At 43.3% G+C, this 24,993-nt stretch overlaps 1 protein-coding gene across 1 annotated transcript in view; it reads right to left on the reverse strand.

The window, feature by feature from the left end:
• The window catches only part of cbl (Cbl proto-oncogene, E3 ubiquitin protein ligase), a 54,397-nt gene that overhangs the window by 19,353 nt on the left and 10,051 nt on the right, over positions 1-24,993 (reverse strand). Inside the window, exons 3-5 of the mRNA XM_076290322.1 lie at positions 11,558-11,704; positions 9,366-9,522; positions 1,082-1,203 (exon numbers count right to left, since the gene is read on the reverse strand). Coding sequence (XP_076146437.1) covers positions 1,082-1,203; positions 9,366-9,522; positions 11,558-11,704 — 426 coding nt within the window. The remainder of the gene's footprint in view (positions 1-1,081; positions 1,204-9,365; positions 9,523-11,557; positions 11,705-24,993) is intronic.

Consider the following 24,993-nt stretch of genomic DNA (forward strand, 5'->3'; position numbering starts at 1 on the left):
AGAGAGATCACGCCACCACGTGCACTACTAAATAGCAGCAGTGTGTGTGTGTGTGTGTGTGTGTGTGTGTGTGTGTGTGTGTGTGTGTGTGTGTGTGTGTGTGTGTGTGTGTGTGTGTGTGGAGAGAGAGAGAGAGAGAGAGAGAGAGAGAGAGAGAGAGAGAGAGAGAGAGAGAGAGAGAGAGAGAGAGAGAGAGAGAGAGAGAGAGAGAGAGAGAGAGAGAGAGAGAGAGAGAGAGAGAGAGAGAGAGAGAATTTTCCAGGAGGCTTATTAAGGACTGATTTGGTCTGTTTCTGATCGAGCTGATTCACACTTGAGAGCGAGAGCAAAAAAAGGGTTTTGAATACTGAGAACAACAACAGAGGGAAAAAAAGAAGTGAAAGCGGAAAAAGACGATAACAAGAGTGATAGAGCATGAGGGGATAGAGAGAGAGAGAAAGAGAGGGAGAGAGAAAGAGAGAGAGAGAGAGGGAGAGAGAAAGAGAGGGAGAGAAAACTGTGCAAGTGTTAAAAGTGTACATGTGCGATTGACACAGAAATTGGTGTGTGTGTGTGTGTGTATTTGTGTGTTTATGTTTGAGAGTGAAACATTCCAACAGTTGATAAGGACGCATTAGATTTGGCAAAGACAAGCTCAAGGGTCAGGTTATTGAGGGGAATGTGTGCTGGTTTAGGAAGCAGTTGCTCAATACTGAATAAACATGCTAGATAAATACAGGTCACACACTGAAAAGTGCAGACACAGAGTGATGATAACCTTCATGAGTGGTTCAGATAGCATTATGACCCAGTACATAACTACATATTTTTTGCCATGGACCTGTGTTTTAAATACATGTTACTGGGTATTTTGGTAAACATTGCACATGTAGTACTGAAATAGGTGTTGTCAATGAATTAGCATGATGCTAACATGAATTAGATGTATTCTGAGTAAGAAAGATAAATGCATTTGATGCATCAATAGGGAAGTAGCAATGACTACCCTTAAATGAAAATAGTTAGTTGTGAGGTAAGTGAGGTAACAGGACGACAGATGCCTCCAGAGGCCATGAACTGTGTGGGTTGTACCGCCTCCTACCTGCCAGGCTTGTGGATGAACTTCTGGAGGCGAGCCTTGACCTCGTCATAGGTCAGGAAGGCCATGTAGCCTGGGTGGGTCACTGCCAGGCTGTTCCAGTTCCGCAGTAGGGATGACCACGGCTGCAGGGTACACACGCACACACACACACACACACGTACACACACACACACACACACACACAAAGAGAGAAAAAGATCAAGGACATGTTGTCTTCCCCATCCTCCTCCTCCTCCTCCTCCCACCTGTCTGAAGAGCCCACTGGCACATTCCAGCACTAGCTAAATACCTCAAAGACAATACATTCTGTTCTCACACACACACCCACACCCACCCACACACCCACACACACACACCCACCCCCACACACCAAGTGATGAAGGAGCTATAAAGTAGTGAGAGGACGAGGCGAGGACATGGCCAGTTGGTTGGTGTGGGGTGACAAATCACTGCTGTGATGGATCGTACACTAAAGGGGATGGGCTATACGCAACACAGCAGTTGGAGAGGAGCGGAGTGGCGGCCAGAGCGAGCACCGCTGGGTCTCAGGGATGAGCTGGCGTAGACAACAGGACACAGAGCGGGGGGCCAAGAGCATGGAGCTAGAGTGCCACCCTGTCTGATCAGAGAGACACAAAAAGGACAACCTGAGTGTGTGTGTGTGTGTGACCTGTTATGCTTCTGCTGGTTGTTGGCCAGTTGGGTCACCTACATGTGATACAAAGGGCACCATAGTGCAGGTGAAATAATGAGAAAAAAGACAACATTTTGTCACAATGGCACAACAAGGTCATCTTTCTATGCAATCCACTTTTTTCTGTCTGACCTTGAGAATGCACACAATGTGCTTTATGCACTAAATGTCAAAACAGCTTCCACTTCCTCCATTTTGAAACAGGAAAAAAAACCCAAACCAAAAAACCCTACTTTGACTGTTTTTCTCAGAATTGTGCAGCTTCTTCCCATTTTCTACGAAGCTCAGTAAAGGCAACTTTGTAGTCCAGGGCGACAAGTTGTCTCTAAACAACAAAGATTGTCTGCAGAGGTCAGGGCTCTGCAGACCAAAGATTCTAGAATCTTTGCTTCAGACTTTCATGGTAGCTAGAGAGCATGTCAAATTTGATTAATCTGAGGTGTAGGATAAAACAACAAAAAATAAAGACTAAATGCAGTTAGGAATTTTTTTTTTGTAATAGCAAAAAATGCCATCCTAAATGGAGATAAGATAGGATTTCAGACTTAGAGTTTCTGTAATGAGGCCCTTGGACTATAAATTAGCCGAACTAGTAAGCCTACGCAGATACCCTCTCCTCAATCACCATGAAGACCCTTCCATAAATTACTAATAACCTACTCACTGGAATTAATCAATTAATATTAAATTAAAAGTCTAAAACTATTTGTTTACTAAATTCTCTGATTTCAGCTTCTTCAATTTGAAAATGTTCTTGATTGTCAGTACACTCAATATCTATGGGTTGTGGACAAAACACTAATTTGAAGATATCATCAAGGCAAACACTGATTACCATTTTTCACAATCTTCTGATGTTTCGTGACTAAAATCTATTGAATTAATCGATTAAGTAAAACTACAGATAAATTGACGATGAAAAACTGAGCTGTACTGCTCGCTCATGCTCAGGCTGACACCAAGTCTCTCCTTGTGTTTCTCACTTGGCTGTGTCTGTCTGAGCCACACTGTGAATGGGGCCCTGTTATTACAGCGGTGAAATCCCCAGGCGGAGATAAAAAAAAACAACAACCTCTCCCTCTTGCCTTTCACACACACACACAATTGTCACTCCGTAAAGGAAAATCAATGTATAAACCACAGTTAATAGGCAGAAAATTACAGTAAGTGTAAATGTGTGTGTGTGCGTGTGTGTGTACGTCTTCTGTGACCTGCTAGCTTTCTGCTGGTCATCTGCCCGTCGGATCACTCTGATGAAGATGGCCTCTGAGATTTGACCCCCACAGTGAGCACAAATCTTCATCAAAATGTGTGTGTGTGTGTGCAAACCCTAGTGTAAACACTGGATCTATTTCTAGCTGTTCTCCCCAAAAAGCTCCTCCTGCTGTCGCCCCATCCAAGGCCCAAGCCAGACCAAGCTCATCTTTCTACACCACAAGCTGCTCTTTCAGTCGCTGAGAGAAACATGTTCATTTTTTTATTTATTTTTTTATTTATTTTTGTATATTTATACAAATAATAGTTAATTTATTTCTTCACAAATTAAAATGTGTATGTGTGTGCCTGTCTGTATGTGTGTGCCTCAGGGTTGGAAATTAGCGCCGCCACCCGCCAAATGCGGGTGAATTTGGTCAACTTAACAGCCACTGTGTCGGGTAAATAAATAGAGCTAGCATACCACAAATAGTCAGATCCGATCTAATTTTCATAGGTCTTGACGGTTAAAAATAAGAAAGTGTCTGTAGGGATCATGTAACGTTACCAGCCTATAAGGGTAAATCGCGCTGATTTGTTAGTTATCTACAATAACTACCAGTGAGCCGCCGCCCGCAGCACAGCCTAGGCACTGGCGTCACGCTTCACTTTTTGCCACTACCATTAAGAAACTGTCGTATGCTTTCATGTGCCACTGCTAGCTTATTTCAGGATAACTGCATAAACATAAATCTAGTGAGATCTGTGGATCTGCGTTGTATCTTCACAGGCTAATATTTCTCATGCCCCGCGACACCTTCACTGAAAACTATGACACGCTGCTACTTAGACCTATGATGCAGGCGGACGCACATCTCCACACCCATTCGTCGTGGTGAAATATCTCACAAACTCTTCATTCAAGAAATTACAAACCATATATCAGAATAAACAGCATAACTTACCGAACATAAAGGTGTAAAGCATTCCCCTACACAAGTAGCCGTTCCAGAGTAATCCGGTTTTGAAATTGAAGCAAACGTCTACATGGTCTCTAGGTTTGGGCTTTTGCAGTACATAGCCACACCACTTTTATGACAAGACACTATGGCATATGAATGTGGTTCTGTTGATCTTTAGTTTTGTTGCTACAGTGCTTGGAGGACAGTTAGGTAGTTTTAGGGCAAAATTCAGCACATTTTAACCGTATAGCAATAATGGCAATAACTGATCATTGGTTACTATAATCATATCACATCACATTTTCATAGCGTTTGTCTAGTGGCTGGTAAATTTTGGAATCTACCGGCCACAGTGGCAGGTGGACAAAATACTTATTTTCCATCCCTGGTGTCCCTGTCTGTCTGCCATCTTATGCTTAAGGTAAACATACTGCTATTTAATTCTGCTCAACATGCTTCTGCGTCAACTCCACGGCGTAGCTACGCCGCCACTCCTACGGTGTCGTGACCATTTTATGGTTCTGCGCCGGGCTGCTGAGGGGCTGCTTTGCAACGCGGTGCATTTCATCGCCATAACGCTCGGTGTCGCTTGTGTCTGCGTCGCTAACCACCGAAAAACAATAGACTGTATGACCGAAACGATACTCAGAATAGCAAACCCCATAGACTATTGTGCCAAAATATTTATCTTATTTTTAACCAGCAAATAAGTCTGAGGTTAAGTTTAAGTTATGCAAGCAAACTTTAGTACAACTGCCCACAAAGTACAGCTTGCTGGCGAAGTGCTAATTTCAAAACGCTACTGACAGACACTTTACAAACGGATAACCCCGTCATTGTAACCAAAATATGTCGGAGTTGCAAAGCTTATGTCAGTGAACTAGCATGTTGTTAACTCCCCGCAGTAGGCTGCTTGAAACACCGACTATCAATACACAGGACGAGTTGACCAATCACAGTCCTTTTGCGGTCTGCGTCGCCTCGACGCAAAGATAACATTTTTTGGAGGTGCACGTCTAGCTACGGCGGAGGGGTCGGAGAGGGGTTCGTGACGACACAGAGGGGTCTGCGGGGGTACGCCGTCGATTCGACGCCTAAGCATAACATAGGCTTATGTTCTGATGTTTTCTAAATTTCTATACGGTGTTTGCTTTGGCAACATAAACCCCCACCCCCCGCGAATGGTCATGCTGAAAAAGCTCATTGAATTGATTAGCACTCAGAGCTGCTGGGTACCACTCACTAGGTGCTATATCTGCACACACCATCCTAGTACCCACATTGGCTCTGACCAGAGCGGCCACTGCTCTCTCTCACGCACACGCTAGCCGGGAGACTGTTGGTGTTGGCAGTTGCGCTTCTCCAAGTTGCAATGCATCAAGTGTACAACATCAAAGCACAGTTAACAAACACACACACCCAACACCAACAGACACTGGTGGCCACAGACACGCAGTGGCCGCTCAGTGCACGCTCATCTCTTTTCACACACGACGCCTGGAGAGTTGCTCCATCGACGGTAGGCGGGTCAATGTAAAAAAAAAAAAACACCTAACCTCAAAAAAATTGATACAAAAGGTTTTTCAACTGATTATGATACCTTTAGATGTACTTAATAACATATTAAAAATCTAGTAAAATCTGACCCCAGTAAAGGGGTCATTTTCAAGATGGCGTCCAAGATGGCCACCAGAAGCTAATTTGGGAAATCTGAAGCATATTCAGCCTAGGAAAGTGTTTTTCGTGTTTAATCAGATTTAGAGGTCTCTGATTCATATATGTCAGACTGAAGTATCAGTTCATCATTTTCAAAGACTTGTAATTTTCAAGATGGCATCCAAGTGATGGCTGTACTTTTTGGTGGGAAGTCCACAGACTCTCTTACAACATTACGGCACAACACCCTGAGTAGAAAGGTTGTCCTTGCGTCATTATTTGTGACTCCAGAACGTCTCCCTCCAACTGAATCTGCTAGTAAGCTTCACAGCTTTTGAAAGTTATCCGCTGTAACTGTGTGCATTTCTGCAAGACACCACACTTTGCATAATACATAATATATTCTGTATAGGCGGATCTAGTGTGTGTACATTTTGGTATGTACAGTCCAGGGGAAACAAATTAAACATCCTAAACTATATATTTTCTGAAAGCATATAACCTGTAGATGAGACATACCACCATTTAAGACATGTCCCATCTTCCTCCATGAATGCACAATACATTGCCCTCTATTCTGTATAGGCGACTCTAGTGTAAAGTGGATACATTTGGGCATGTCCAGTCCAGGGAAAACAAATTAAACACCCAAAACAATGATTTTCTGAAAGCATATAACCTGCAGATGAGATATAACACCAGATAAGACATGTCCCATCTTCCTCCATGCCATGAACAATACATTGTCCTCTATTCTGTATAGGCAAATCTAGTGTAAAGGGGATACATTTTATCCTATATTGTCAAGGCAAAACAAATCAAACACCCAAAACTATATATTTTCTAAAAGCATATAACCTCTAGATGAGATATAACACCAGTTAAGACATGTCTTATCTTCCTCCATGCCATGGAGATGGTTCATAATCCTGTATTGCATTTGCTCTGTATTAAAATGCATTGATTTTAATATATGGCTGAAAAAGGTAGAGCATTGAAACATTTTCAATATTACCATTTAAAATCATATTCTTCTTTAATATGACCACAATTTGACATCAATTTCACCCCTGTAGGCTGAATAGTAATTGAGATATAGCCATTTTAACCTCTCGACAGCCATTTTGGCGGCCATTTTGAAAATGACCCCTTTCCCAAGGTCAGATTTCACTAGATTTTTACTAATGTTATTTAGCATGTCCAAAAGTACCAGAATCCATGGAAAAACCTTTTGTATCAATTTTTTTGATGTTGAACCCTATATTGACCCGCCTGATTGTGCGTGTGTGAGAGAAAGAGAGAGAGAGTGTGAGTGAGTGTGAGAGAGAGAGAGAAAGAATACAAGGAAGAGAGACAGAGAGAGAGAAGAGAAAGTGAGTGAGTGACCGAGAGAGTGTGTGTGCAGGGCTTAAATTTCACTGCGGGATTGCGGGTATTGCGCATAATTTGTTCAAGTCCCGCAACTCTAGCCATCATAATGCGAGAAATTCCTGCATACACTTTTACAGCCTGTCTGATGACGTTAATATAATCATGAAGTGGCGTGAAGGCGGTGCTATTGACCGGACGGATCAACTACCGAGTTAAATTGAACATGGCCTAATGCAGACGCAGATACACACACACACACACACGGAGAGAGAGAGAGAGAGAGAGAAACACTTTGCGCTTACGTAAATAGGCTACTACGCAACCATGGCAAACTTTTACATCTGGAAAGAGCTCCTTGGTAACTATCCTGCTAGCTCAGGTCACGTCAACACTTGATCCCAGAAAGATTGTCTTCAACTTGTTAGTTTTTTGAACATTAATTTTATCTAATAACATAGAAAACATAATGAATTGCATCCACATATCCTTATGCACTATGCACAACTTTTATTCACTAGCGACTAGCCTAAAACCGTCAGGCTGAAGGGAGGCTAATTACTCTCACGTATTTTCTTAAAGTGACAGGCACTCAATTACACCTACTCATCACCAATGTGCACTCAATTAGACCTACACACCACATTAAAGATATGCCTAAGTGTTATAGTTTAAACGTCAATATGAAGCATTCAAATGACTAAATATGTTTAGCTACTAGTAATTACTAGTAAAATGCTATACATTAAAAAAAATACATTATTAACTAAATACACTCTATATGAATTAACAAATATATGAAATAGAAACATAGCCTATCACATAAGCCATAATTTTCAGTGTGTGTGTGGAGAGAGTCAAGCAGAATCTAGGATGTCCACTGTTGTGAATGATCCCACTACAGTATATATTACTGATGACGTCAGGGTGTTGGGGGCCCCAAAATCAAACACTTTTTTAAAAAGTATCGAAGAAGTATCGAAATTGCAATCCCCCCCTCCCCCCTAAATTGTGTAAATCCCCCCTACATGAATAACCTAAGGGGGGAATTCCCCCCCATTTTGAAAAATGAATTTTAAGCCCTGGTGTGTGTGTGTGGAGAGGGTCGTTGAAGACAAGTAATGCTAGCATTAGCCTCTCTTGGCAGGAAAGTTGAAATGAGCACCTGCTGTAATGACTGCGTCAAGCTCTCAGGCTAATGATGCCGACCCATGCTGCCAAGTGTGCATCCCTTTAGTGGGAGTTCTGCTGTCCTAGATGGAGGCATGTGACACTGCGTGTGTGTGTGTGCGTGTGTGTGTATGTGTAAGTTATACGGGGGTTTTACAAGGCTGTCACAGAAGTGGACAATGTGAGATTTGGATAAGCAGCCCTGCTAATGATTCCAATGCATAATTTCTGTCTTAGCATCACTGAAGCCCACATAATAAAGTGTAACACTAACACACACACACACACACACACACACACGCATAATAAAGTTAAACTCAGCCTCTACTGGAAGGTTCTACACAACAGCTTAAAAAAAGCTTGAGAAATAGCACGAGCATAAAATGAATCTGCCCAGTGTGGGGCAGATTTGGTCCCGGAGACTTGAAATAGCAGCGGGGGGAAATGACCTGTCAGATGGCGGTGAGCCAAGTCTTTTTAATCAGCTGCAGAGAACAGCGTGGAGCTGACACACCAGCTCCTAGCAGCAAGCCAGAGGGAAGAGAAGGAAAAAAAAAAAAAAGACCCCGAGTTCTGAAACAGGAAGACAGGAAGTAGACAGGACTGAAAAATACGGCTGCTGGTATCTGCCGGGAAGCGAGAGGAGTTTCAACCAACGCAAGGCCACATCAAAGGCCTCTGCTCCAGAGCCTGACACGCCCCTGTTTCATACCCAACTGACGAGAGACAGGAGACAGGAACAAGAGGAAGAGATGCACTCGCCCCTTTAAAACCTAATTTAATTTCTGCCACATGACGATTTGACTGGTGGACAGCCAGGTAGCCTAAGGCTCTCCTCATACCTCCTTTAAATAGCTGAAGTCCTACGCAAGGCTTTTTAGAGGAGGAACACTTCACTGACCAAGAGGAGTGAAAATGGCTTGTAAGAGCCATAAATATTCACTCCCAATTACTGTAATCTTGAACTTCAATAAAGTTAATGCCTTGAGGGGGATTTTAAATACCGAGAGGTGCAGGAGATCTGACCTGCGTATAAAACATGAAATACATTCTTAATATTATCTTGCTCCTTGTTGAATTATTTTTATGATGTAAAATACAGACTTTGTTGTGACTATAAGAATCACAGGCACTGTTATGTGTGTGCTAAGAGTGAGAGTGGGCCTTTTATGATCTGAAGTACTGGCTTCTTTACATTACAGCACGGTCATCAGTGCGCCTGTGAGAAGGGGCTGCTCACCTGGAAGAGCCTGGTGAAGATGTCGAACTCGAAGACGGAGATGTAGTCGTTGCACGTGAGGTCGATGGTAGACTTGAGAGCCATGGCCTCCAGGCCTGAACTGATGGGGTGGAACTCATGAAGGGCCTGCCGGAAACCCTTCCATGGCACGATGGTCCTACACACACACACACACACACACACACACACACACACACACACACACAAGCATGCACAGGCGGGCGGACACACACACACACACGCAAGGATATAAGGGCACACACACAAACACACTTACAAAATGAACACTTATATTTGTGCATTTGTACTTGTAGAAGTATATTATGTCGGCACTGCAATAATTCTAAATAGGGCAGAAGTGAACTGAGCTGGTATGACATTGTCATGGTCACGTTTTACATCCAGTACAGACACACTAGACTGACACTCACATGTACTACAGCACAGTCATGGAGCAGTGCTCACATAACACACTTTCAACATGGGTTTCACACCACACACACTCTAGTGATCATTCTCCAACCGTGTGGTTACACGCTCGGCCAAGTCACTAAAGCTAGAGCATCTAGTCTATCACACACACACACACACACACACACACACACACACACACACAGAGTTGTGGGGATTCAGTTTATGGGGATTGGTTAAAGCACTATGAAAAGGGGCCAATTCCTTCTGGAGATATTTTGAGTGGTAGACCCAGGGGAGTTCAATTTGGGGCACAACTCTAAACTAGGCTGAGTCCGAATCAGTAGCATGGAATTGTGAGAAGGTTGCAGAACCGTAAGTGTGCGTGTGTGCGTTAGGGGTGTAACGGTTCATGTATTCGTATTGAACCGAAACGGTACGGACGTCACGGTTCGGTGCATGAATTTACACGGAGAATACACGGTATAAAAATACATAAAACTCGTGTGCGGATTAATTAATGTCTTGCGCAATTACTGTTAAGTAGAGTTACGGGAGTTCTTTAGCGACACCTAACGCTAATCTGTAGCCTCGCCTTAGCTCTGAAGCTCTGATTGGCGCCTATGTTTTTTTTTGTCAGGTCGTCAGTCGAGTCCGTCAGTCATTAGCAGCACTAAGGTTAGACCCACAAGAGTTAGAGGATCCGCTGGTCTATTTAAGATCGCAAGTTTGAGAACTTCAGTTACAGTAACGTTAGTACAGGCGAAAGAGTGGTGGATAAGATGAAACTGTGTGTCAGCGTTGTTCAGCAGTTATTGGGTATGTGAGTGGAATAAATGCTACACATATTCGAAGCCATCACCCAGATGATGTAGGCTACCAATCACTGAAACGAGGGGGAAAAAAACGTCCCCTGCGCTTCAGCAGCCTTTGGATACACATACAAATAGGGCCAAAACCTATGGCTTAAATTAAATGATTTCGTAATGACAGAAAGCTATGTAAATCGCGTGGTAATTACCTTTATGTTGGGGTAACTTGTAACTTCTCACATGAGGAGCTGGTAGTGTTAAGTGCATAGACAGTAAAATAAAGTGACAACGCTAACCAGGCTAATAAACAAACCATGCTAGTAGGTGAGTTAACGTCAAAGGGCAAAGTCACGTGACTTCTAGTTGTAGTCTGTTTATGAAATGAAAGGAGCAATTTCGTTTTTTAAAAAAAGGCAAAATAGTGTGATATTTTCACAGTTAGTAGGCTAGATTATTACTTTACACACAATGAAAAATATTGAGGCAAATTGTAGACCCTTCCATATACAACTAAACACAGATGTTGAAGGTCTTGCTTAAGTGGATTTTTAAAAATCATTTTTCTATGTAATTTGCACTTTCAGAAATAAGAGATGCTGTAGGCCTATTTTCAGTTTTATAGCTGATTGTCTTATTTTGTTTACAAGTTACAGATGGAGTCTGGGTACTTATTGTACTGTTTAGCCTACATCTTACACACTTCAGGCTGTTGCAGATAGCTCAGGGAAGAGACTGTATGACACTAGGTGGTACAGCCTGAGACATGCACAATAAAAAAAATGCTTTCTGCATTTTTGTTTTGCTTTTCCCTCCATTGTACCGAACTCGTACCGAACCGTGATGTCCGAACCGAGGTATGAACCGAACCGTGACTTCTGTGTACCGTTACACCCCTAGTGTGCGTGTGTGTGTGGTGGGGGGGTTGGGGTGTGGGGTGAGATGAGGGCGATCATGTGATCCGAAACTCACTTGTCTCCGAAGGACCTTCTCCAGAACTCGGCGGCATCGGCCTTGGTGATGCGGAAGTTGTCGCCCTGGAAGAGGCCGTTGGGAAAGATGGCCTTGAGCTCGGCCAGCATGTGACTGAAGATCAGCGACAGCTTGGTCAGGTTCCGCCTGTGGAGGTCAGAGAGAGGAAGTGCAAGTTAATAACGCACATCGTCAAAGGACACAGAAACAGCCGTACACAGACACAGAGACAGAGAGAGAGAGAGAGAGAGAGAGACAGACAGACAGACAGACAGAGAGAGAGAGAGAGAGTGTGCTCTAATGTTCCATTATTTTTTTTATTATTCTCCATAGTCCATGTCAATTGTTATTATTAATTGCTAATTATTTTGATGTAACTACTGCTTTGGCAACAACACTTAGTCATGCCAAAAAAGCTCATTGAATTGAAAATTGAATTGAAATTGAATTTAATTGAAATTCAATTAAGAGAAAGAAAGAAAGAAAGAAAGAAAGAAATTTATTACACCTTTACTCCTTCTTTCCTTTGTTTTCTTTAGAATTTCAACAAAACATCAAAACACATCAGCGCTAGAAACAGCCAGCGCTGTTGCAGACCGTTTAAAAAAGCGTTCCGGAGGTTTCCGCTCCACAGAGCCGGGCTATCAGGAAATAATGACCGGGTTAAAAAAGTGTGTTTAACCACAATGATGGATGCAGTGAGCTACAGTCTTCCTTCCTAGATGAGGATGAAGTAAAGGGAGAGTTGTGGGAGAGATGAGGTAGAGAGAGAGGACGGGGAGAAAGAGAGGATAGATGAGGAGGAAGAAGAGGATGATAAGAGTGAAAGAGGGAATATGAGAGAGAGAGAGAGCGAGAGAGGGAGAGAGAGCGAGCGAGCGAGCGAGAGCTAGCAGAGCCCGTAGGGCAGTAGCTGGGGTGGAAGTAGAGACTGGCGACTGGACATGCCTGCTGCATACTTCTGATACCACAGCCCCCTGGCACGCCACTCACAGAGAGGAAGAGAGGGAGAGAGAGAGAGAAAACAAGATCGAGAGAACCAGAGTGAGAGACACAGACACAAGGATATAAGCAGTATACGAGAGAAAGAAAGAAAGAAAGAAAGAAAGAAAGAAAAAAAAAAAAGAGAGAGAAAGAGCGAGAAAAGAGAGAGATAGAAAGCAAGTGTGAGTTGGCGAGAGAGACAGAAGCAGTTTTTGGAGCTGCAGCGTAGCGAGCAGCAGGGGGAGGAAATGGGAAAGAAAGCCATGATTTACTGGGCAGCACAGTGGGGGATTGTGCAAGGGAGCGCAGGACAGCGCAGGACAGCGCAGCAGCACACTGCACAGGACTGCAGCTGCCTACCCCACTTTACCACATGACAGAGGGAGACCGGGGGACAGGGAGAGAGGGAGAGGGAGGGAGGGAGGGAAAGAGAGGTTGTGCTTTGGCAACACTGTACCTACGGTCATGCTAATAAAGCAGCCTTGAATTTAATTGAATTGAGAGGCAGAGTGAGAGAGGCAGAGGGAGAGAGAGAGAGAGAGAGAGAGAGAGAGAGAGAGTAAAAGAGAGTGAGAGAGAGAGAGAGAGAGAGAGGGAGAGTAAGAGAGAGAGTAAAAGAGAGTGAGAGAGAGAGAGAGAGAGAGTAAAAGAGTAAGAGAGAGTGAGAGAGAGAGTGAGAGAGAGAGAGAGAGAGAGAGAGAGAGAGAGAGAGAGAGAGAGAGAGAGAGAGAGAGAGAAGCAGGGTTTCCATTACAGCTCTCCACAAATCTTAACCGATATTTTCAAGTCATACAGTCTGTGAAAAAACACAATTACGAATAGCTGGTGTGTGCATTGCGATTAAATATGACATCTTCTTTCGATATCGATAGTCTTTTCAGATAAATGTGACTATGGATCTCCAAAATTCTGATACATTTCGGCAGTGGGCAATTCCATGCAAAACTGTCACATCCATAACACCATCACAATGCCATGGTATTTAGTTGGCGTTTTGGACGTGACAGTTTTGCGTAGAATTGCCCCAGTTTATCTTCAACTTAATCTACCTTAATCATAATAAATAATATCATTAAAAAAAATGATATTATTTTTGGAGTGTAATTGCACCGATGTCATCACCTCAAACGAACTATAAAAATAATCATTAGACAACACAAAACGTGCCATGTTTAGTGTCATGTGACTCAACTAAATGAGTAAAATGTTTTTCCATTTCATTTTTGCGAAATAGTGCCATTTCGACACGCCTGAAAAACCACCTTGTCAGCATTTGAGAATTTTTTCTAAATTCATGCGTTTCCGTTACTCGTCTTTCATTTCACATTTTAGATTTGTGCATTTTTAGAGTTAATGGAAACCTGCCTAGAGAAAAAAAGAGAGAGTGGTTAAGAGAACAGGCAGAGAGAAAAACAGATAGAAAGAGAGCAAAAGAGAGAACTGGAGAAAGACATGGCGACACAGATAAAAGGAAAAATGAAGGAGATAGATATGGAGTAAGTGAGACAGAGAGAGAGAGAGAGAGAGAGAGATTTTTTCCAGGAGGGTTATTAAAGACTAATCTGTTTCTGATCAAGCTGATTCACACTTGTGAGATTGATTCCATCATTCAAACAGGCCACAGGCCATATCCACACACACACACTCCAGTGATCGTTCTCCAACCGTGTGGTTACACGCTCAGTCAAGTCAACGAGCCAACGGATGACTGTTATCGCCTCTAACTTTTCGAGCCGAAGGTTTCTCAGAAAAAAAACACAGGCATGCGTCATCCTTCCCAGAAGGATCTCACGAACGTCCAGAGTGTTCTTGCAGAGAGCAATGGTTAACACTTTGGCCGAAGCCGATGAGCACCATTACGCCTACGCGTGCACAGCTCTGGGTGGGCCCTCCTCGTCAGTGATCGAAACAGGGTTGAATAAGAAGCCAACTTCTGCTTTAGACCAAATAATGCTATCCCATTTCAGCAACAAGTGCTTTTTCTATGCATTTCAAGGCTTTTTTCCAACGCTGTGCTCCATTGATGTTTCTCCTCTGTACTCATTCACTGGTGTGGGAAATGAGTATACATCCCACACACTGACTCCGACTCGCTCCGGATCAGTGCATTTTCTCTGCTATGCTCATCTGCGATCAGCTGATGAGGAAGAGAGTCTAGTGGACGACCTGAGCAGGGAAAACGCACTAGTGTGCAGTGTTTCCCATACATTGACTTATTTGTGGCGCCCCACCACAATATCAACATTGACCACCACACAATGATTTTCCAGGTTGTACTAAATTGTGCTTAAATCTGGTTCATCATAACCACGCTACGCTAATTTGTTAAGAAACTGTTGAATCCAAGTTAATTCTGCAAACCTACCCCCACAAATAGAATTCAGTTCGGTTGGAAACACTGGTGTGGGTTTGCGGGTATGAAGAGAAGGGCATTTGTATATGTGACAAAATGTCTGTGCGTGATCCGGAGTGTGTGGGTGTATCCAGTGTGTGTGTATGTGAATGTGTCTCTCTCTAAATGTGCGTGTGGTGGCAACAAGCCTTCAATGGCTCACAGCTGTGGCCATCCGAACCTGTGCCTTCTGATAGGTTAATCTTTCACACACACACACACACACACACACACACACACACACACACACACACACACACACACACACACACACACACACACACACACACACACACACACACACACACACACACACACACACACACACACACACACACACACACACACACACACACACACACACACACACACACACACACACACACACACACACACACACACACACACACACACACACACACACACACACACACACACACACACACACACACACACACACACAATGTGCATTTTTCCATGGTTTACAGTTAGGTAGGGGCGGGGCATAGGTTAAGTAGAGGCGGAAGTGTGTACATTTCAGTGGGACACATGCATTCCTGTGTTTAGCCTGTATGTATGTGCGTGCACACGTTTTCATGCCATCTTTGAGCAGGCGAAGAGGAACTGGTGATGGTCACAAAAGGCCCTCTGTCTGAGTGTGAGTGTGAGCGAGTGTGTGTGTGTGTGTGTGTGTGTGCGCGTCTGTGTGTAGGCACAGCTCCAGCCTAAGAGCTGCGGCAGCAGAAATGCTTGTATCCTCTCCTGACCAGCACACACTGTGTACATTTTTACCTTAACACACAGACCACACACACACACACAGTATTTGGTGTGTTTACGGCCCCCGAGTAAATATCATCCCTGAGCAGGTCCGGTAGGCTCTGTGTGTGTGTGTGTGTGTGTGTGTGTGTGTGTGTGTGTGTGTGTGTGTGTGTGTGTGTGTTTGTTTAGCCTGTGAGTTGATGCAACGAGCAGACTATGAATGAGCCCCCGGGCTCAGCCCTCTCCCTCACTAGCTCCCTATACTACAAAATCTCAGTCCCTCACTAGCTCCCTATACTACAAAATCTCAGTCCCTCACTAGTTCACTCTCTCTCCCACCTTCACTCGCATAGATCTAGTTGACTCACTCTTACTCTATAACACCACATCTCTGACTCTCCAATTCACTAATATCGCTCTCGCTCATTGACTAATATCAATTCTAACACTGTCTGGAATTCACTACAACTTATTGTCTCTCTCTGTCCATGAGCCTGACGTCTTTGCCCGTCTCTTTTCTCTCTGTGCCTTTGTCCCGTACAGGAGGGGGGTGTGTGTAGTGTTGGTAAAAAGGAGGGGGGTGGGGTGGACGTCCAGCTGCACCTCGACTCAATGGACTCACTCTTCAGCTGCTTGGACGGACACACGGACACACACACCCCTGCGAGTTCTCCTTTCCTCGTGAGGGGGCGTCACCTTGGGCCCCGGTCCCATCGTGGAGGAAGAAAAACAAGTTGGTGTGCAACTGCAGAGAGAGGGAGCGGGACGCTGTCCACTGCTGTTTGGTTAACCCCACTGCATTCAAGCTGACGGGGTGTGTGTGTGTGTGTGTGTGTGTGTGTGTGTGAGTGTGTTTTTGTGTGTGCGCGCACATATGTGAGGTTTCCTTTTTTCAAACATACACACAACTTGGACCCTTTCTATACCCCCCCCCCCCCCAATCTCTTTGGCTGTAGAGCCTCTCCTTGTTGTTGCCGTGACAACAACCAGATTACTCGTGTGCCTCCTCCAACCCCCCACCCGTGACCTTTGCCCCACAGCTGGCTATTCCCTTCCTGTTTCCTGTTTGCAGTGAATATAAAGCCAAGCTCAGGCAGCAACACAGAGACATACATATAGACAGTCAAGAAAAGAGGGAGAAAAAAAGACAGAACAGACAGAGAGAGAGAGAGAAAGAGAGAACGAAAGAAAGAGACACTAGCTCTGGCAACACTGTACAGTCAAGGTAATAAATCACCTTTGAATTTGAATTTTTGAGAAAGAGAGAGGGAGGATATTGAATGAAATAATTAAGACATGTTGAAAGAGAAACAAAAGATTATATCCGTAGCCCATGAAATCCTGCTGATGCTCCATGACACCATCCAACACATCAACGCACCATCCAGCATAAATAGATATCTACACAGGCCATCCTTAAAAATATTTTTGTTTGCAGTAACAGCCAAAAAAAATAAAAAATGGGTCGGTAGGTAGGTCAATATTTTTTTTTTCAAGATTCAAAGTAAAAAAAAAAGTACAATTTTGGTCATGGTGATTACGTAGGAATGAATTTACACAAATGTGCATATTGTGACGTAACTGACTGGGTCTTCAACCTGTGCCTTCAGGCGCACCATTGCAAACCTCATTCTGATGCAGGTTATATAGACCAGCCTTTCTCAAACTTCTTTGACCTGAGGCCCGGTCATGGCAGACTTTGGGGTCATAGGGCTCATCTACATGTACCCAGAAAGAAGGCTATAATAACTCTAGGCCACGTTATATTGAAATTTGACTATACAATACTCAATGCTATACAGTGTATTATACAGTCTCTGCTCTGTTTCTAAGGAAGTTCCAAAAAACGTCGTTCTATTAAGTTTCGTTAAATAAATAAATAGCCTTCCAACAGGTTGAAGCGGAGCTTTGATACCAACGTTATCGATTAGTTTCAGTTTCTCTCGCGCAGACGCGCATTGAATGAATGCTCATACCACCACTTAATTGTAGGGCTCCATGTTTAATGACATCGATAGCAGAAACGTTTGTTTTATTTTTTCGTCGATCCGCGGTTTCTTGATCAACTGCGCAGCAAATTATCAAATGAAGCACCGGGCCAAATTTCACTCCACGACTCCGCGGAACAGCAGTCTCCATGTTGCGGACCCATATTTTGAGAAATGCTAAATAGACCACAACCAATTTCAATACTCCGACACGGTCACCGTTAGACTAGTGGGGGGAGAAGGGATGAGAAAATATCTGGCCACAGTTCTTCCAGAACTTCGTGCCAAGTAAAAGCGTTATCAGTTTGTGTGAATGAAACGAAGCGTAGGCCATAGTGTGACATGCGTAAAACCAATGGTGTAGAGATGACGCCACAGGGTTTTATTTAAGTGAGCCACGTTTGCATGTAGGCAATTTATATTCACAATACTTGGGCCTACTAAAAGAAATATTATTTTATTGCATTTGTATTGGTTGTTTAGAGTAAAAAAAACAATCGGTCGGTATTAACGCAAGTTTACAACCGGCAAGTCGGTCGGACTAAAAGGGGAAAAAAATAAATATTTGGGTCGGTTCTAAATTGACAGGGTCGGTCGGGTTACGGCAAACGAAAATATTTTTAAGGATGGCCACATCGTCCAACACAGAGATATCTATATCTACACAACATCCAGCACATAGAGATATCTATATCTACACACCATCCAGCATAAATAGATATCTATATCTACACACCATCCAGCACATATAGATATCTATATTGACGCACCATCCAACACATATATCTATATTGACGCACCATCCAAAACATATAGATATCTATACACCATCCAACACCTATAGATATCTATATCTACGCAACATTCAATACATTTTGTATATCTACACACCATTCAATACATATAGATATCGATATCTACACACCATCCAATACATATAGGTATCTATGTCTACATGTATGTTCCATCCTATAACTACTCTAGTGCCCTGTTCATGTCCACCACTGACACCCACTCAAGCACAGTGCCCAGCACACTTCATCACTTCACAGGAATCACAACGCCTCTCTGTCCAGTATCATCTGCCTGCCTAACCCCACACCACACCGCACCACACCACACTCCCTCCCGTCCGCCTTCCAATAAGCATCTCTGGCCAACAGCACCATCCCACCCACCAGCTCTGAACTTGTGCATTTCTATTGCCAGCTCTCTCTCTCCCTCTCTAACCTCAGATCATCCTCACCTTTGACCCACTCCTCCCACACACCAGTCAGTCAGGGAATATCCTCTTTCTCCCACACACCCTCTCTTTCACTCCCTCTCTACCACTCCCCTTCTCTTTCTCTCTTTCTTTCTGCCCTCCCTCCCTCACTCTCTCTCTCTCTCTCTCTCTCTCCTCTTCTCTCTCCCCCCCCATTCACTCTGTCCATGTCCCTCTCCCCCTCATTGCGGCCACTCCCTGACGTTGTGGGGACCCCACATCCGTGACTCAGCGTCCTCAGTCCGACTAACGGCTCCAGTCCTCTGCCTTGTCCAGTGCGGACCCCAGGGCAGTGGGTGTGTGGGCTCACCCAGCATCCTCTTCCTGCCTTCAGCCGCAGGATCTGATGCGGCTCAAGCAGCCTGAACCTAGCTTACGCACAGCTTACTCACAGCTGACACACACACACACACGTGCAGGCTGACACAGACTACACCATCAGAATGGACTCTACGTGTGCAGTCAGTAACCTATGGGCATCAGATTGCCGTCTACTGGTCCATTCATACTCAAGGATGGATGGGTGCTGTGGGCTGCTTCATTTGGGGAAAATATCTCATTTCGGCAGATATCGCGGTTTAATTTTTGAGTTAAATATTGATTGGTGATTGGTGAGCATGTGTAGTGCATGAGAAGCACCACATGAGGATGACATGAATATAAAAATCATAGATGTGACCAGATTAACTATTGGGACAGAGCAAGCGAGCGGCACGATTAATTACAGCATTTGCGATTAGCTAATTGTATTAGTTCATATTGTGATTTCAATTAAAAAACAATTAATTGTGCAGCCCAGCTATGATTAAGCTCTTAGTACACAGTCATTTAGTATGGTGGTGTGCTGAGACTGCAGTCTCTATGTCCATTCACAATCCGTATGGTGAGCATATTATGATTAAGATTTAAGGATGCGGAAATTTCAAAGGTCCATTCACGGTCATTGTGGGTTAGTGCTGCATGGGATTTTAAACTGTAAGGATACGTTCACAGTCAGTTAGTATGGACTGCTGACATTAAGCCTAGAGAGAGACAGAGAGCGAGTCCAGACCATTAGATGGAAATTCTGGGTTGGCCCTTTCCTTGCAGTCATCACTTTATAAATTTAACTCGCCGGAACTGGCTTTACACCGGATCTCTGTCAGGAAACAGCAGTGACAGCAGATGTGTGTGCGTTCTCCCTCTCCCTCTCTCGCTCTCTCATTCACACACACACACACACACACACACACACACACACACACACACATACACACACACACATACACACACACACACACACAGCTCTGTCTCTTTGCAAACTCATGTTACACAGGGGCAGTCTGTGCCAGGAGTGCTGGAATGATGACAGTTCAGTTTCTCTGGTGCCCTACTGCCCTTTATGAGCTGCCACAGAAGCACTCAGCTCACTGTCAGCCTTTTAGCGCTGTACACAGCGCACAGCTTTCCTATGAGGCTGCCCCGACATGCTAGCCATTAGCCAACACCACTTTAGCCAGCTATGTAGATTTAGACCTCACAAGCCAAAAGGCTTCCCTCCATCCTTCTGTTTCTTTCCTTCTATCCATTTTCTCTCATTAAGCCCCCATCACACACACACACACACACACTGACACACACGACTATTCTCTTATCATTATGCTATCACACTGTTTGCGCAACAAATGCTACAAAACCATGGCTATGCATAGTGCTGCTTCACTACTAGACTACCACTAGATTACATGTGATGGAAAAAACATACCACTTCCTTCCTTTAAACTATATATATATATATATATATATATATATATATATATATATATATATATATATATATATATATATATATATATATATATATATATATATATATATATATATATATATATATATATATATATATATATATATATATATATATATATATATATATATATAGGTGTAGGGTAGTGAGTCATTGAAAACTCAGTTGACTTCTAGTTGTGGCCGACAACCACACTGCATTCAGGTATACTAACCACTTGTGCTTGTGCTACTTTTACCTTGTCAGAACATACAGTGCAGTGGGGGAAACACTTTGAGAATGTAGCAATGCATTTAGTTTAAGAAAAAAAGTTCAGTGTCAGCTTGCTGTGCGCAAAAAGTTCAGTGTCAGCTTGCTGTGCGCAACAAACAGGGAAGTGAGAGCCGGGTCTGCAGTGTGAGGGGTGTGCATCGTGACACGAGTGTGTGTGTGTGCGTGCGTGCGTGCGTGCGTGGAAGGACGCACGAGAGCTACAGGGTTGGAGCCAAGCTGGGAGCCTGAGATGGCTGGAGAAGGCTAGCTGATATTTCCTCACTCAAATCTGGTGTGTGGTGAGCTTCCTGTTGCATAATGGCTGCCGTGCATCACCAGGTGGGTTCTACACATTCCTGAAAGTGACCTGACAGGGGTCACACACAAAGGTGTGAAAACTACCCCCTCCCGAGTTCCTGCAGCAGAAACAACCCTATATGTGGTGGCTAGAGGTGAGGTTCCCCCTTCATTGTAAAGCGGTTTGGGTGCCTTCAAAAGCGCTACACAACTGCAATGTGGTGTTGCTGTTGTTGACAGACTAATAGTGAAGCACATCTCTGAGAACTGGCACAAAGTCTGATCAACATTGTATCTTTGAGAAGCCAAGGACACCGCTGATCCTTTAGGCAACATAACAAACCACCACCGCCGCCTCAGAGCAACACACACACACACACACACACAGACACACACAGACACACACAGACACACAGGTTTCTTCAATTCAATTCAGTGATTGGGCAATGCCTTGGTACAGTAAGTAATCTTTTAACTGATGTGGTGCCGCTGGTAAAACAGTATCAAAAAAACAAAATCTTTGACCCGTTGTGCGCTGAAGCATAACGGCATGATTTCCATGTCCAGTCTTTTGACTGACACTCTCCTGATGTCTAATAAGAATAGAACTGGCAGATTCTCATAGCTTCTGTGTCTGTGTTAGGACTAGCCCTTAGGTGAACTGCATTGTGGGATAGTAGTGGTGAAGTAGGTGAACAAATGCTGCGGGGTAAATGTGAGGCATGAGGTACGAGTTACGAGAGGTACGGAAGTTTTCTAAGGAAAAGCAAGACGCCAGACTATGCTATAGAGACCGGTCATGGACATGGTGAATTTGACTACCTCCACTGCACTGCAAAACAGCAGCTCAATGATGATCCCCCAATCCAGGTTGGCACATTTTATACAAAACAGCCAGGCAGCAGAAGGCCACCATAATCCAGCAGCATAAAAACAGCTGCTGAGGCTCAGTAAGTAAGCCACTGGTCAGACCTATCAGTGGGGCCCTAGCACTGGTGCCAACTAAATGTGTGTGCCTTCTTTGACCTATAGCGCTGGCCATCATAACTACTCAGGGTGAGGGTCAATGTTAGCAGCATCAGAGCTGGGACAGCACTAACCTGCAGGAGGTGACAAGGACTGCATTATCAGGTTTGCACTTTTGGTGTGTGTTTGTGTGTGTGTGTGTGGGTGGGGGGTGTTTAGAAGATAACACTGTTGGGTTTGTGACTGCAGGTTTGCGTGTGTTAAGTATGTGAACAAAAAAAACTGCCATCTCTCTCTCTCTCTCTCTCACCCTCACCAAAAGATGTGCATAACGGTGAAGACATGTCGATGATAACTGATAACTGCTTGCTGAAGTTCTGACCAGGTGTTGTCAGAATCTGTGTTACGGTTCTAAAGAAAATACTGAATTCACATGGACTGCAATCATAAACAGAACAGGATTTAAATGGTCAGTTTTGTCCTTCCAGTTGTTAATATTAATATATCAATAATTAAGCCTAATTTATATAATAACTTAATATATTATATTATATTATATAATTAAATGTGACTACAGGATTAAGTGCAGCCACCACACCAGTGGCATATCCTCCTGTAAGAGGTGATTGTTTAAAGGATGGGTGATTCACTGCCATCTGTGGTTATCATTAAGTTTAATCATTGACAGAAGATTGAGCTGTTAATGGTGGTTACCGTTATTGGATCATAAAAAAATACTTTTACTTTCAAAATATCATCAAATACACGAGAAAAGTCTCAACAATATCAAAGGCCGGGACATTCCAACTTCCAACCCCATGGGAATTCATTTTCAACTAAGCTTTTTCTTAATTGTCAAAATAACATTAGGCCTATGTCTTCACAGTGAATACTCTTTTAGCGTAGAATTAGGTGGCATAATTGTCTTTAAATCATAAGTTATGTTTAATGCCTCCGGATGAAATTCATGGTAAATTCATAGCGATTACAATGGCTAGATAGATAGATAGATAGATAACATCTTATTGAATGATTATCAGACCCTACCATCATACAATCCTACTGTTATGTAGAATTGGTAGGCTAACAGCAAACACAGCTATTCTATTTTAGCACACAGACAACTTTGCTTAAAGGGAAAGACATCAGCTTGTGAAATGATAGCGGAAAGACACGTCTTTACTGTAATTTGCACCTTTTTTGAAAATAACCTCTCTGTGTGTGTGTGTGTGTGTGTGTGTGTGTGTGTGTGTGGGAGCATTTTGTAAGTGAGAATGATGCAGATAAATCGGTAGCAGCGCTGTGCAAGACCACTCTGGTAATGAAGGCTGTGATGCTAATGCACTGGACGGTGTAATTCAAGCTCAAATGGAAACCTCTGTAATGGTCAGTGCATTTCCATTCATAGGGCGCACGCGCGCACACATTCAAACACACACACACACACACACGAGATTCAATCTCACACACACACACACACGAGATTCACACACTCACACACACACACACACACACAAACAGCGAGCTCATGTCCTCCATGGCCAAAACAAATAAATAAATGAACTGAAATGAAATGAGGTCAGAATGACCATTTGAACAGAGCTCAACTGCATCTCAAACTGATTATCCCTTTGTTTAGACCAGAGAGACGCTCAAGCCTGTCTGGACCCATACGTGCATATTTTCCACAACATTTTCAGTACTGCTGGGTGAATACCTTACACGCTGTCTGAATAGACAGCTTACTTTGGGGCGACCAAGCAGTGGCTCAAGCTACATCAACATAAGTCGAAGCCAATTTGTCACAGGCCGAAGGCTGCATGGCCGCACACATCTGTAATAAGCCATGTCTGCGTCATAATCCTGAGCATCAGGCCCAATGACATACTGTAGGGGTGTCACGATATCAACATTTCAGAATACGATTATCATGACAAAATATATCGCGATATCAATAGCAATCATTATAAAAGAAAGCAAGCAATCATTATAAAAGAAAGCAATCACTATAAAAGTAAGCCTCAACTATATATTAATTTTATTCTAGAATTTTTCTTTCTTCAAAAACATAACCATTCAGGCCTACAACTCCCACTATTTTCGACTGATAAGACGAATTTGAACATTAAATTGAACTAGCCCTATATCACTGTATTTATGAATACCTGTGGTTTCATTGTTTCTAGACATACTTCTAATTGCAGGTAGGCTATCTGAAATTGCATTTTCAGGAGACTTGCCATAACTTATGATGTTAGCTATTGCATGTTAAAATGGCATGTCATGGTTGCACACACTGTCAGTTCATGGACAAACGCAAGTAGCCTACGTTACCTCCTGTCAGAGCAGCTTAATTAGCAATAACATGCCGTGATGCTTTGACAGCACAGAAATATCACTATGCAGAGGTATGTTTTTAAGCCTACTTATTTTTTTTACAAGCAAACTTTTAGCATGATCTTCAAATTCATTGTTATGCTATAGGCTGTGTGCATCATGCGAATGAAAGATGGAAAACTTGTCAGTAGTTCAGAACACACGGCGAGACAAAAGAAAAGTTCACATTAAGCCTACAACTTTGCATAACATTTCTAATAGGCCAGTTAGCACGTTAGCCAGCTTTTTGTGTAAACTGGGCTGTTTATGTTGTTTCACAGGCTTTTGCTTGTGGGTAGGCTAGTTAGTTTGCTAGAATTAATTAGACTAATATACACAGTCTCCTGATATCATTTTTTGTTGCGCAGC

The sequence above is a fragment of the Alosa pseudoharengus genome, unplaced genomic scaffold (assembly GCF_046254945.1).
Source record: "Alosa pseudoharengus isolate Yale_2024_CS ecotype anadromous, Long Island Sound unplaced genomic scaffold, YU_APseudo_1.1 YU_APseudo_1.1_scf_18, whole genome shotgun sequence".
In the NCBI taxonomy this organism is placed as follows: Eukaryota; Metazoa; Chordata; class Actinopteri; order Clupeiformes; family Clupeidae; genus Alosa; species Alosa pseudoharengus.